Genomic DNA, 14038 nt, shown 5'->3' with positions numbered 1-14038 from the left:
AAAATAAAAAAAAAAAAAATGTTAGGAAGTTAAATTTTCTTATGGATCTGATATGCATAATATCTATTTATGCAAAGGTTCCAAGTAACTAAATAAGGATTTAAAAAAAAAAAAAAATTCATATTACGTTAAAGTGTGACAAAAAATTGGGTACAATAACAATACAATGTGCGACGAGTAAAATAAAGACAAAATGAAGCATCTCAAGGTTGTGTAAAAAAATTTCAATTTTTCAATTAACGGTTTTAAAAATGTTCACAAGGAATGAAAAAATAAAAATAAAAAAAAAAAAAAAAAAAAGCCTAATAATGGTAAAAAAAAACTATTCATAAAGGTGGTAAAAAAAAAAAAAAAGGTATTCATAAAAATGGTAAAAAAAAATAAATTAATAATTTTATAATGGTGTAAAATTCCCAGAGGGACATAGCATAGGCACATTAATTTTATATGATATGAATTAAAACTCAAATTCTAATTTTACAGACGTGAATAGAATATTAAAATTACATTAATTTTTCCTTTTCAAAGCTTCAGTGAAGGTAGACAGGAGAGATGTGGAAGAAGAAAAAGAAAAAAAAACCCATGCGTATGTAGAGTCACTTCGGATCCACTTACATATTCAAACACTCAAACGGGTGCATGATATGTTTATATCTGAATGTGCATATATATATGTGTGTGTACATATATACATATGCAAGTGGATGCGCTGGGGGTGGTCACCCATTCAAGAATCCTCATTAAACGCAGAGATGTTAAACTTTCTCGTCTTCCCGTAACCTTTCACAATACTGATCCCACACATTATCTGTAAATAAAAAAAAAAAAAAAAAAGAAAGTGAAAGGGTGGTGTGATGGTGGAAACTGGTTGCAAAATGTTGAATAACACTAGGGTTACATGTACATGTGTTCATGTTTTTCGAAATGCATTAGCTGTTAAAACCTACACACATACAATGCACCTTTTTTGATCAAAGACCCTAAGGAAAATTATTCCACAAAAGGGTATACTAACACAGTGCAGTAAAGAAAAACTAGGAAAATATGAAACACTACATCACAAACTTCATTGGTTTTTCTCAACTGGTTTTTCTCTCACACAAATTGCAATGCAGAACCGAACCTCAGTAACATAAACTACTATGGCCAAGTCAGGGTTGTTCAGATTTACAGAATAATTATTTCCTATGCAATTATCCAGAACTGTCAAAACATCTCTCTTTGATAATGTTTTTGTGTTCGAGCATTTGTAGATTAAGGCCCACGATAATTTCTTTTCAGGAACATCTTTATTCACATTTGAATTTTTTTGCTCTTCCTTTGCATGATCCTTCTTCTGTTCACTTTCATTCTCCTGTTCATCCTTTTTGATATGAACCTCTTGTCTCACTTCACTTACCTCTTTAGTCTTGATGCCATTCTCCACCTCTTTGCCCTCCACCTCTTTGCCCTCCACCTCTTTGCCCTCCACCTCTTCGCCTTCTACCTCTTCACTTATTTCCTTCTCAACTGACACATTCATCAACTTCAGCAAATGGGAGACTGTAAAGTTTTTCTGAACACAAGTACTTCTTGAAAAATTCTTTTTCATTATTGGAAGAATAGATTTTGTGAATGGAGATATGTGAGGTTTACATATGCAATCTAGTGGTATAATTTTGCACAAGTGTCTAAGAATATATTTTTCTTTTTTGTTATGCGCTAAAACAAAAATTTCCTGAACAATATCTGATGGGCTTTTATCATACATATTGTTAAATTTGATAAAAGTAAAATTTTTTATTATATTTCGAAGAGGTGCAAATCTATTGTATTCCTTATTTTCTTTTTCAATTTCATTATTAAATTGTTTTTCTATACTATAACTTTTCTTTTCTGATTCTTTTTCATTCTTCTGTTCTCCTCCATTTGGTTTTTCATCCTTATTTTCTCCCCCATTTTGCTTTTCATCCTTATTTTCTCCCCCATTTTGCTTTTCATCCTTCTCTTCTCCTCCATTTGGTTTTTCATCATTTTTTACTTCCTCCCTCTTGTCTTCATCTATTGGAAAATTAACTTTCAAAAAATTTAAAAATTCTTTTATTCCTATGGTCATCCGTTTCGGGCTCAGGGTTGATATCAGTATACCTTTGCACTCTGGGCTTACATTCATTTTCTGTCTCTGCAAGGGGTAAAGTAGTGGTGAAGCATATGCAGTGCTGCTGGAGTGACGACCAGATATGCACTTGTCTCGCTCTTACAACGCATGCATTTCTCAATTGTATAGCCCTTCTTTAAGGAGGCACACAGATTTACAATATCATATCTGAGTCTTTCAGAAGTAGTAAGATTTAAAATGTGAACAGAAATTCCATATGCATAACATTCTCTTATTATGTTCCATAGTGTTCTTTGTTTACCTTAACCGCATGCCTACTTCCTTCAAAAATGTATTGACTTGTTCTTTTCGTTTTTTTATATTCCATTGTTGTATTACACAAAAGGGATGTAAATAAAAGTTTAAAAAATATTATTATTTTCAAAATAAAAAAAAAAAAAAAAAAAAAAAGTGTTCTCCTTCTTCTTCTGTTCAGTTCACATTACACGTTTTCCTCCTTACGTGATTTTAATTTTAAATTTGGATGCAAAATAACTGTGCCTACAGAAATTCTTACATGAAAATTTGCACATTAAAAAAAAAAAAAAAAAATATATATATATATATATATATATATACATATATATATAAGCATATATACAAAAAGGTGTTTCTAAAAATAACCACATCAGAAGTTATGCCTGTGTCACATTGGGAGGTGCGAATGAAAAATAATTTTTACTTACAGTTAAAAAATGGTGTGACAACAAAAAAAGCAACAATAAAATAAATTCGAGAATGAAATTGTCATTTTCTTTTATTTCACTCCCCCCCCCTCATCTTCAAAATAAAACAAAACAATATTGCCATTCAAATGGTAAATGTATTTTTTTTTTTTTTTTTTTTTTTCTTTTATTTTAAAAAAAAGTAGTGTTTTATATAATATATTACAACATATGGAAGCAACTTTGCTGAATGTATAATTATTTTTAACAACTTTGCAATTGATTTAAAAAAAAATAAAGTAAAATAAAAATAGAAGGAATGTGTTTTCATCACGCGATTGAAGGCTGTAAAAAAAAAAAAAAAAAATGGGTTCTCATAAATAATAAAAAAAAAAGCATACACAATATATTTTACCATATATATATGTTCATATATATACATTCATAAATCCATTTTTTCACATATATGTGCATATTGCACGAGGATTTTCGCTTCCCTTTTTTTTTTTTTTTTTTTTTTTTGCAACTCTATGGAAGATATAAATCTGAGAAGTAAGGAAGTAATTATTATCATCTCCCCATGCCAGCACCCATGTAAAAAATACATGATCCGATCTATTTATGCATAAAAAATTTTTTGGGTATACTTTCTTTTCCCTTTTTGAGAGTCTACATGTCGTGAAAAAAAATGTTACGACAATTGCTGCATAAAAATAAAATTTAGAGTCCAATAAAAAAAGATAATGGGTAAAAATAAAAATAATAAAAAGGAGAGGGGTGTGGTAGTGTTAGAGTGTGTTGTTATTCTAATAAAAATTTAAATAAATTTATTATTTTTTTTTTTTTTTTTTTTGTAACAAAAATTTGAAAATAAAATGTGCAAATGATATTTCCTTGATGACTGTTTCTGCAAATTCCATGCTTTTAAAAACAGAAATAAATTTTTTTAAAATTGCATAATTTTGGCATTTTAAAATTGTTAAGAAAATGTTCTTTATGTAAATAACTTCCCTATACCATCAGAAAAGTACTATTTTCCACATGCATTCTTGAATTCATATTATAAAAATCAAAAAAAAAAAAAAAAAAAAAAAAAAAAAAAAAAAAAAAAAAAAAAAAAAAAAAAAAAAGAGCCGTATATACATGTGTATAAGCATACACCCTAAGAAGTGTATACAAAATCTGCTGTAGCATAAAACTCATTTTATGTGTCTCCTTTGAAATTTTTTTATTCTTTTTTTTCTTTTTTTTCTCCACTATTTGACCACGAACCAATCAGTTTGAACTGCTACATTTTATCAGGACTCACATAAAATGTAATATATATATGTGTGTGCATAGCACCGATAAGTTCGCAAAGGGAACTTTTTCTTTTAAGAGATGTTCAACAAAAACACATCCTCGGACACACTCTTTGGTTTGCACCAGATCCTTACCAAAAAATTTTGCCAAACAGATGCATACATAATGTGATGAAAAGTGGCGTGATGAGACATGATTAGAACCGATATCATGATATATCGTTAGAAGTGATGCGATATGCTAAGGGGTATGCACAATTTATCGACCTTCTCACACGCTCCCTTTTGATGGACATTTATTAAAAAAAAAGGAAAAAAAAAAAATTGGACCACTATACAATTGGACCACTATACAATTGGACCACTATACAATTGGACCACGATAAAATTGGACCACTATAAATTTGAAGCGGTCACCACAACCGAAATAGACACATGCACATCACAAAATGCCCTAGAGGATCAGTTGGGGGAAGACGGAGGAAGTTTGGACAACGGAATAATAAACCAGATATCGAAGGTGTGTTTGTTTGTGCGACAAGGGCAAAAACATATATATATATATATATATATATATTCTTACATTCTTCTATGAATATACAAGAACAGGAGAAGGGTATACACATGTTTGTTCCTACTTTGAGGGAATGGTGTGAAGGAGAAGAGGAGGCGAGGGAAGGAGGAAGGGGTGTCCACAATGAACAAGCAAATTGTAAGCAACATAATTAAGGGGAAATTCCTAGAAAAAAAAATCATTGATAAACAAATAATAAAAAGGAATGTAGAACATATCATCCTACATTTTAATAGATACAGCGAAGAAACAGACAAATGTACATTACTAAAAAACATCATTCCATATACAAAAAATATATTCTTGGATACACCTCATTTGAAACATTTATATGAACATATCATTAAACCGTTATTGAAAAATGGGTATATCGATTCGACATACATACCAAACATTGTTCATACTTTTAAAAAACATGAAAAATGTAATTATATCCTGAAAGAATTATATGATCATATTATTCACTTGATTAAAGAAGGAAAGGTCCATGTTCATAATGATATAAATATTTGGATTGATATTCTACAAGTGTTTTCATCAAAGAAGAGAGGTATAAATTTTGTTCCTTTATTGAGATATATTATGACAAATAATAACAATTATGAAGATAATCAGTATAAGAAAATAAATTCTCATGCAATTTGTGCCCCTGGAGGAAACGTTCGCAATGAAGAAGCAAACATACAAAATGATAGAAATGGACAACACTATGAGGATTATAAATTTACTACATTCACACCCATTTCATTAAGTGATATCCATTACAAATCAATGGAAATTCTTCTCCCAAGAACCTTTTGCATACTTATGAATGTATTGTCCAAGGTTAAAACACAATGTACACATGATTCCACTTTTACTACCTTTCTTCATGAAAATATACAAAAAATTCTTCCGCAAATGAACAATATCGATTTATGTCAACTTATAGAAGCCCTTCTTGAGTTTAAGTGTGGTATCGGGATCTTATTCACACTGGTAGATCCAGAAGTGTTCAGAAGAGTTACGTCATTTGATATATTTCAACTATCCATCATTTTTCACAAGTTGTCAAAATATTGGGAAAATGTTGAAAATAAAAAACTTTTTACCTTACTGTTCATGCGAAAAGTAAAGAAATATGTATCTCTATATTTGTTATATAATCAGGAAGAGAAATATATTTTATTCACCAAGAATAAAGCATCTTTGATTGAAATAGTTCCTATGTTTTTTTTGGCTTATGTGAAAAATATGCATTCTTTATTACCACACTATTTTTATTTTTCAAAAATTATCAAGCTGCAATTTTCCATTTTGTCAAAACGTCTACTGCTTTTGAAAAATAACCACCTTCTTTTTGAAGAATTTTACCAGTATGGAAATTTGGATCACAAAAAGAAGCACACATACATGAATTGGCAGCATTATCAACATTACTTAAACGAAGGGTGTAGATATTCATCCATTTTTCGCCTTATGAACCAAACGATATCCAATTTAATGTATGCACACGCAGGGTACCTTTACAATATCCTAACACTGCAATATACAAAGGAAGAAAACATATTATTCATACGCCATCTATTTTTAACATTGAACAGTATTTATGAGCTACTTTCCCAATTCAGCCTTTTTTATCATAACAGACAAGTAATACCAAATGGATATAATTTTATTCTTCCATTACACAAATCACAGCTTTTAATTTTTTTATACACCTATTGGAGTTTCGTAAGGGATTTATATTTCTACTTAAATAATTGCAAACAAAAAAATATTGCACAAACAGCTGATTCATTTTATTTTATCAAATTGAATAATGTGAAAAAAATAAACTTCCTTCTTACCACCTTGGATGATATTAATTTAAACGTCTTAATGAAACAGACTTTGAATGCAAATAATAAATTCGTTAGTCACATTTATACACATGTTCTAAATGTGGTTAATAATTCCAGAACAGTTCCTCATAACGCTGCTCTGATTTTTCACAGGCGAGTACTGGGGCCATACACAATTTCTGAACTGTGCAGGTGAAATAGGGCCCCCCCCCAAAAAAAAAAAAAAAAAACCAATGCAGCAGCGAAATAAGCTAACAAAATGGCTAGCTGTGAAATAAGCAGACAAAATGGTTAGCAGTGAACGATGCACATAAAATGAAGGATATAAAAAATAAAATTACATGAATCCTCCCTCCTCCCATCTCCCGTAGACCAAAATATGGCATTTCGTCAATGGGTTACACATATGGGTAAATAACTTATATGGACAACGGAAGTGTAACTGCCTACACTGGATATACATGTTTATATATCTTTAGTCGTAATATGCTAAATGTTCTCTAATATATATTTTCTACCTTTTTATGCCATTTATTTAATACTTGTTTAAAATTTTATCATTTTATCATTTTATCATTTTATCGTTTTATCGTTTTATCGTTTTATCGTTTTATCGTTTTATCGTTTTATCGTTTTATCGTTTTATCGTTTTATCGTTTTATCGTTTTATCGTTTTATCGTTTTATCGTTTTATCGTTTTATCGTTTTATCGTTTTATCATTTTTCCTTTTTTTTTTTTTTTTTTTTTTTTTTTTAAAACCATGATATTATACGCTCCATTTGGCTTATTTTCACTGGAGCAACAATTTTAACCTTTCCCCCATTTGAATTATTTGCACTGGAGCAAAAATCTTAACCGTTCCCCTTTTTTTTTTTATATCAATTCCCTTAACATTATTGCACATTTGACCATGCCAAAAGGTGTGCTTATTTTATTTCGCATTATTTCGTATCACTTCACATTCGCATTGTTCTATTTTAGTCCATTTTGCCAAATTTGTTGTATCATCATTTTCTGCAGAACACGCTTAAGTCTATCACCTTGTCCCACCTGTGCCCATTTTTAAGGCAAAAGATACATAAAATATAAAAAAGGATAGAAACGGAATAAATATAAAAGTGAGCACTCCCGAAAATTGAATTCAAAATGGTCACGCTCATTTTATTTAGTCAAGGTTACTCGCGAAACAAAACTGAAATGAGCAGAATGTAAATGTGCACACCTTTTTCGGTGTACATTTTTGTTCCTGTGTGGAAAACACATGGAAGGAGAGGGGAAAGGAGTAAGGGGATCCATTCCACACGTTCAGGGGATGGCGTAAGAATGGTGCAATATAAGCAAAAATAATTACATATGTATATATGTATATGTGTATATGTGTATATGTGTATATATGCATATATGAGGTGGTGTTCCTTGGAAACGAGAGTGTCACGTAGCGAGAGATATAAAATAGACTTTATGTCAAAATGTACTAAAAAAAATGACGCAGAATATTTTTCTTTTTCTAAAATGGAAAATGATAAATTATGTCCTCAACAACTGTGTTCTTCTAAAAAAAAAAAAAAAAAAAAAAAAATAGTTAATTTAATCTTTCTTTTCTCTTGCTCCTTTTTTGTTAAAATGTTATGGGATATTAACATATAATATGTTTGTCGAAAAATGGAAAAGGGGAACATGTGTAGGATTGTTTACGTGTCAAAATATGTAAGACATTTAGTAGAGCGAGCATATGTAACCAATAAATTAGAAGAAGAGCACAAAAAAAAAAAAAAGGAAAGATAAAAAAAGGTGCAGAACAGCATAAATGGCTGAATAGCATGAAAAACTGAACACTAAAGAATAAACAAACCTATGTGACAAAAATAAAATATAATAAAATAAAACAAGAGAGGATCGTCAAGTGTAAACAGCTCGTTATTCCATAATGGAAGAAAAAAAAAAAAAAAAAAAAAAAAATTTCTTTAGAGCAACTCATTCGAAATACCCAAAGGCTAACAGCACATGGAAGTTTTTTTAAAGTGCAAAGTGTCGTGCCCGGGAAAGGTAAAATGATCATACAAAATTAAGAGAAAAAAAAAAAAAAAAAAAAAAAAAAAAAAAAAAAAAAACTTAGCGCAACATGACGTTTACTAAAACCACAGTTTTCACTAGTAAAAGATGTAACTATTTAAACACGGAAAGAAAAAAAAAAAAAAAAAAGTACAAATATTATCGGTCATCATCTGAAAATCAAAGGAAATGGGTAGTACAAAATGAAAAGCAAAACATTACACAAAATTGATCGTTCTTGCAGATTGGAAAAAGTGCATATATTTTTGCATACAAAAACATATACATGTATATAAACATGTAAATGTAATGTATATGCATATTGTGCACACCTCTGCATCCAAGCATACCTTGAATGTGTTCTCACACTTTTTTAATCTTTTACTTTTAAAAACAACTTTTCTCCTAGTTATTCCCATTACCAAAGTTTTCAATTTTTTCCTCCTTTTTTTTTTCATTTATTTTCAATGTATCATTCTGCTACATCAAGAATCAGTTGAACTCAAAAACACATACGATATGTTTGTCACTAGAACATACATTCAACACGATATTCATCGCTGCTCTTATTTTCTTTACATATCTCTCTTTACGTACTTGTGAGAACTGTGTCTTCTAGAAAGGGAACGGGTGGTGCACACGCGATCATCCATTCGGAATTTCAAATTGGAACTGCCTAAGAGGGATTTCTCCACCAGGATCTATAACCATAGTCAACACGAGTGCTATTGCCATCACCACTTCTAGCAGCACTTCTAACACCACTTCTAGCAGCACTTCCAACACCACTTCTAGCACCATCGCCACCCGTACGTATGGCAGCTGTCGATATGCAGATCCGATCGGGAGAACCGTGCGAGGGCTCCCCAAAAGAAAACAACAAATGCAATGGAAACAAAAATGAAGAGGAAATACAATCAGGAGTTAAAACTTACTATGAAATGAAAATAGAAGAATATGAATCGATTATCAATAAAAAATTACAAAACAAAAAACGTCTGGAAGCACAGAGAAATGAATTAAACACAAGAGTAAGAGAATTGTGTGATGAAATTCAGTACCTTCTGGAAGCAGCATCCTATGTGGGTGAAATTGTTAAACCTATGGGCAAAAATAAAGTATTAGTTAAAATTAACCCAGAAGGAAAATATGTGGTTGATATTGCACATAGTATAAATATTTCACAATGCACACCGAACACTCGAGTAGCATTATATAATGATTCATATAAACTACATAAAATATTACCTAGCAAGGTAGATCCACTTGTTTCTTTAATGAAAGTAGAAAAAGTACCAGACTCCACTTATGAAATGGTTGGTGGCTTGGATCAACAAGTGAAAGAAGTAAAGGAAGTAATCGAATTACCAGTTAAACATCCAGAAATTTTTGAATCATTAGGTATATCACAACCAAAAGGAGTATTATTATATGGCCCTCCAGGAACAGGGAAAACTTTACTAGCAAGAGCTGTAGCACATCATACAGATTGTACTTTTATAAGAGTGTCTGGTTCTGAGCTTGTTCAGAAATATATTGGTGAAGGTTCACGAATGGTAAGAGAATTATTTGTAATGGCTAGAGAACATGCACCATCGATAATATTTATGGATGAAATTGATTCTATTGGAAGCCAGAGAATTGAAGGAGAACATGGGGATTCAGAAGTACAAAGAACTATGATGGAATTATTAAATCAGTTAGATGGATTTGAATCCACACAAAATATTAAAGTTATCATGTGCACTAACCGAATTGATATACTTGATGAAGCTTTATTGAGACCTGGTAGGATCGACAGAAAAATTGAATTCCCAAATCCAAATGTAGAAGCACGTATTGAAATACTAAAAATACACAGTAGAAAAATGAACTTAATGAGAGGTATAGACATGGCCAAAATTGCAACTGATATGAATAACTGTTCAGGAGCAGAAGTTAAAGCTGTCTGCACAGAAGCAGGAATGTTTGCCTTACGAGAAAGAAGAGTGCACGTGACGCAGGAGGATTTTGAAATGGCTGTAGCTAAAGTTATGAAACAGGATGCAGAAAAAAATTTCACACTCCGAAAATTGTGGAAATAGTGCTGCATCAACATTTTCTCATTTCTTCAAATGTGACCCGATCAGTTGAGTTGGTTGTTGTTCCCTCTAATCTTACGTTTATTCCAATACCTTCGATTGTGACAGCACTCTCGAAAAAGTATGGGAAAAGCAATCCAGAAAATAGCAAAAATGGACAAGTATTAGTAAAGGCGAACATATGAGTGAACATCTGATCGAACATCTGATCGAACATCTGAGCGAACATCTGATCGAACATCTGATCGAACATCTGAGCGAACATCTGAGCGAATATTTTCCCCCACCCCTTGTTTGATTGACTATCATACATAACTACCCACCTCTCATCATCACTCCAAATGTTAATGTCTTAGATTGGAATGTCTCATGTATATGAAAATATGTTTTTTGTGTACATACAAATAATGTTTTTCCCACACATTTAATTATCTCAGTTTCGGATTTTTCCTTCCCCTCATATATTATTATTGTGTTGCATTTCTTTACATCTCGCTACATTTGGCAGACCTGTGCAAGGACAAGTAACATTTTTTTAGTTGTTAAAAATTCACTTTTTCATAACCCCCAAGAGATTTGGGGAGCGGGGGAGGAAAAAAAAAAAAAAATTAAGTTACATTTCGAATGGGAAAAAGAGGCTTGTGAAATTTCACAATTAAATTTACACATTGGCCAGAAAAAGGAAAAAAAAAAAAAAAAAATAAATAAAAATAAATAAATGACACCAATGCAGCAATCAAAACAAATGACGGAAACGAAACAAATGCTACAAAAGATATGTAATGTGGATTGAAGAGGAAAGGCGGGACACCTGTTTTGTGTCAATGTAGCGTGTTTCAGTATGTCACCCCACATTACCCATGTGTATGCTCATTCTCCTGACATAGGGAATGACCTGTCTGTTTTTGTATAATTTGTTGTGAGACCGACATAGTTTGCCACCTTCTCTATATTTTCTACTCGGTCTTTCGTTTCATAATCTTCTTCAATTTGCGAATAATCATTTAGTACTTGCTTATAATTCAAGTACTCCTGCAGCACATTGTCATTTTTCAGAACTTTTTCTTTTCCCCATTGTTTCAGCTCATTTAAAACACTTTCATCCAATTTGTTTTTTTCCTGCACATTCAAAATGCGCAAGAAATCTCTGAACGCTTTTTGAATCTGCGGAGTTTTCATTCTACACGTAACTTGTTCTAGCACTCCCAATTTTTCATCACTATCAAAATTGATGTGGCCAATTTTTCACGGTTTCTTTATTTTCTCCTTCTCCTTTTAGTTTATCCAAAATTCCTTGTCACCTCTTAAGCATCATAAAAAAACACACATGTATATAACTCTCTTTTTCCCAATGAAATTTCCTCCTCCTGAATATGATAAGGGAAGAATAACTACTACAAAGAAAAAAAAGTGCTACACTTCAGGACTACGAATTAAACATCTTGCATCAATTGCAATGAATTTCCTCCTGTTCTCAGATAACACTTGTTCAGCGAAAAGAAATGATTTTCTAATTAAGATCCGAGTTAGTTCAGTTTCTCAAATGACATACACTATAAAGAGGAAAGTTCAATTTTTCGCTCATTTTTGAGTAACAATTTTTTTTTTTTTTTTTTTTTTTTTTTTTGTATATCGCAAATTAAGTTGTCACAAAATTTTGTCCCAAAGGGTTTTTTATGCATAGCAATTAATTTTAGCACCCATTTTGCTATTATTTAATTGCGTATAGAATTACAATTTTGACTTTAATACATTTCTTCCATGTTTTTTTTTTTTTTTTTTTTTTTTCTTAAATGAGGAAAAAATAATCCATAACATGTTTTTTTTGCGTAACATGGGATTCATATATCATTACTAAAAGTGGCATTGCCAAATTGCTGACGCGAGTGAATAACAAATAAGTGATAATAATAAAATGTTTGAACAAATTATTAAAGTTGAGGATACATTTTCAAACCTCTGGAATGTCCTTTAATTTTTAATAACAAGTTTCTACCCCACCCCCACCCTTTTTTTATCATATGCATGCAAATTCTCAGAAGAACTTTTTGATGAATTTTAAAATTTTCATCGTAGTGATATATGCGTAAAGCTGAACGATTGATTGGATATTCAACTGAAATTGTAAAAAAAAAAAAGAAAAAAAAGAAAAAAAAGAAAAAAATATATATTTTATATCTCTTACCAAATGAGTGGAATATATTGTATAGTTTATAACTGCATATTTTGTGTGTGCTGCAGAATCATACAGGATTGTGTCTTCCCACATGCATGTTGTATGTGCACCCGTTCATGAGTTACATACACACCCAACTGAGTCGAAACGAATTTCATTTTTCCAAAATGTAAACATTTGTATTTCCTTTCTTGGGAGGGTTCTTCTCCCCATGTTGAAAAGTGGAGTTGTGTCAATCGAATATCCAAGGTACGTTTATTCATAAACCATATCACCATAATTAGCACACACTATTAGAACAAGATCATAACGTCATCATAAGGGAAATGTTTTCTTTCCATTCTGTTGTTATATCAGAAAGATCCCAAATGGGATGTAAAAAAAAAAGGAAAAAAAAAAAGAAGAGAAAATTCCTTAAAATTTAAAAAGTAATTGTGTGTAGAATTATATGTCACACCACGTCATAATATGTTTTGTTCTATTTTAAGATTCGATTTTCTTTCATGGGAGACAATTATCAGAGAGGTGTATAAACAAAATGGTGGTATTAATCCTAATTTGCCTAAATTAGTCATAATTATAAATCTTTCATAAATGTGTACATATATATATTATGCTTCATGTGTTTTACAGAAATGGGCATGCCTCAACACATGAGCGTGAACGAACAGGTTGTGTATGTTCCTTCGTTCAAATTTCTCAAACATACACAAATGAGATTCTCAAATTAAACATCCAAATGGGATAGCAAATAAGTTCAGCAAACGAAATGTCCGAATAAGACGTGCAAACAAAATGAAGGAATAGAAATGCATGTACAGGAAAAAACACTGTGTGTGTGTATTTGTACGTATATATATATATATATATATATATATATGTCTGCAAAAGGGGAAGGTAAAATAAGTGCGCACGCATACTCGTGCATAATTAAAATATACACACAGAGATGAAAACAGCAACATATGCATTCACATTTGACATAACATGGGTATATAACATTGAGCTTATTTACTTTAGCACATTAGTTATTATTTTAAAAAAAAATATAAGGTAAAAATAATAAATAAAAAAGAAAAATATAAAAACAAAAATAAAAAAATTCCACTTTGTCATTCATTCATTTATTCCTTAACAAGAAAAAATTTAAAAAAATGTGTCACCAGCGAAAAAGTGTCACATTTGGTAATTTGGCCATCTTCAAATTAATGCTTGTTCGAAAATGGCC

At 30.9% G+C, this 14038-nt stretch overlaps 4 protein-coding genes across 4 annotated transcripts; 2 read left to right on the top strand and 2 right to left on the bottom strand.

The window, feature by feature from the left end:
• Positions 1-727: 727 nt before the first annotated feature.
• PGO_146520 (hypothetical protein, conserved) lies at positions 728-2465 on the bottom strand (the record flags this gene model as incomplete). The annotated part of the gene is made up of 3 exons (XM_028690642.1): positions 728-808; positions 1124-2161; positions 2400-2465. The coding sequence occupies 3 exons, from the start codon at positions 2463-2465 to the stop codon at positions 728-730; spliced, it is 1185 nt and encodes a 394-aa protein (XP_028546443.1).
• A 2335-nt stretch (positions 2466-4800) lies between these two features.
• Positions 4801-6696, top strand: PGO_146510 (hypothetical protein, conserved; the record flags this gene model as incomplete). Its single annotated transcript, XM_028690641.1, has 1 exon — positions 4801-6696. The coding sequence occupies one exon, from the start codon at positions 4801-4803 to the stop codon at positions 6694-6696; it is 1896 nt and encodes a 631-aa protein (XP_028546442.1).
• A 2672-nt stretch (positions 6697-9368) lies between these two features.
• On the top strand, positions 9369-10637 carry PGO_146500 (26S protease regulatory subunit 8; the record flags this gene model as incomplete). Its single annotated transcript, XM_028690640.1, has 1 exon — positions 9369-10637. One exon carries the CDS (start codon positions 9369-9371, stop codon positions 10635-10637), a length of 1269 nt encoding a protein of 422 aa, XP_028546441.1.
• An 867-nt stretch (positions 10638-11504) lies between these two features.
• On the bottom strand, positions 11505-11813 carry PGO_146490 (hypothetical protein, conserved; the record flags this gene model as incomplete). Its single annotated transcript, XM_028690639.1, has 1 exon — positions 11505-11813. The coding sequence occupies one exon, from the start codon at positions 11811-11813 to the stop codon at positions 11505-11507; it is 309 nt and encodes a 102-aa protein (XP_028546440.1).
• Between the last annotated feature and the right edge of the window lie 2225 nt (positions 11814-14038).

This window comes from Plasmodium gonderi (genome assembly GCF_002157705.1).
Source record: "Plasmodium gonderi DNA, contig: Chr14, whole genome shotgun sequence".
NCBI lineage: Eukaryota > Apicomplexa > Aconoidasida > Haemosporida > Plasmodiidae > Plasmodium > Plasmodium gonderi.
This window is presented reverse-complemented; position numbering and strand designations above follow the sequence as displayed.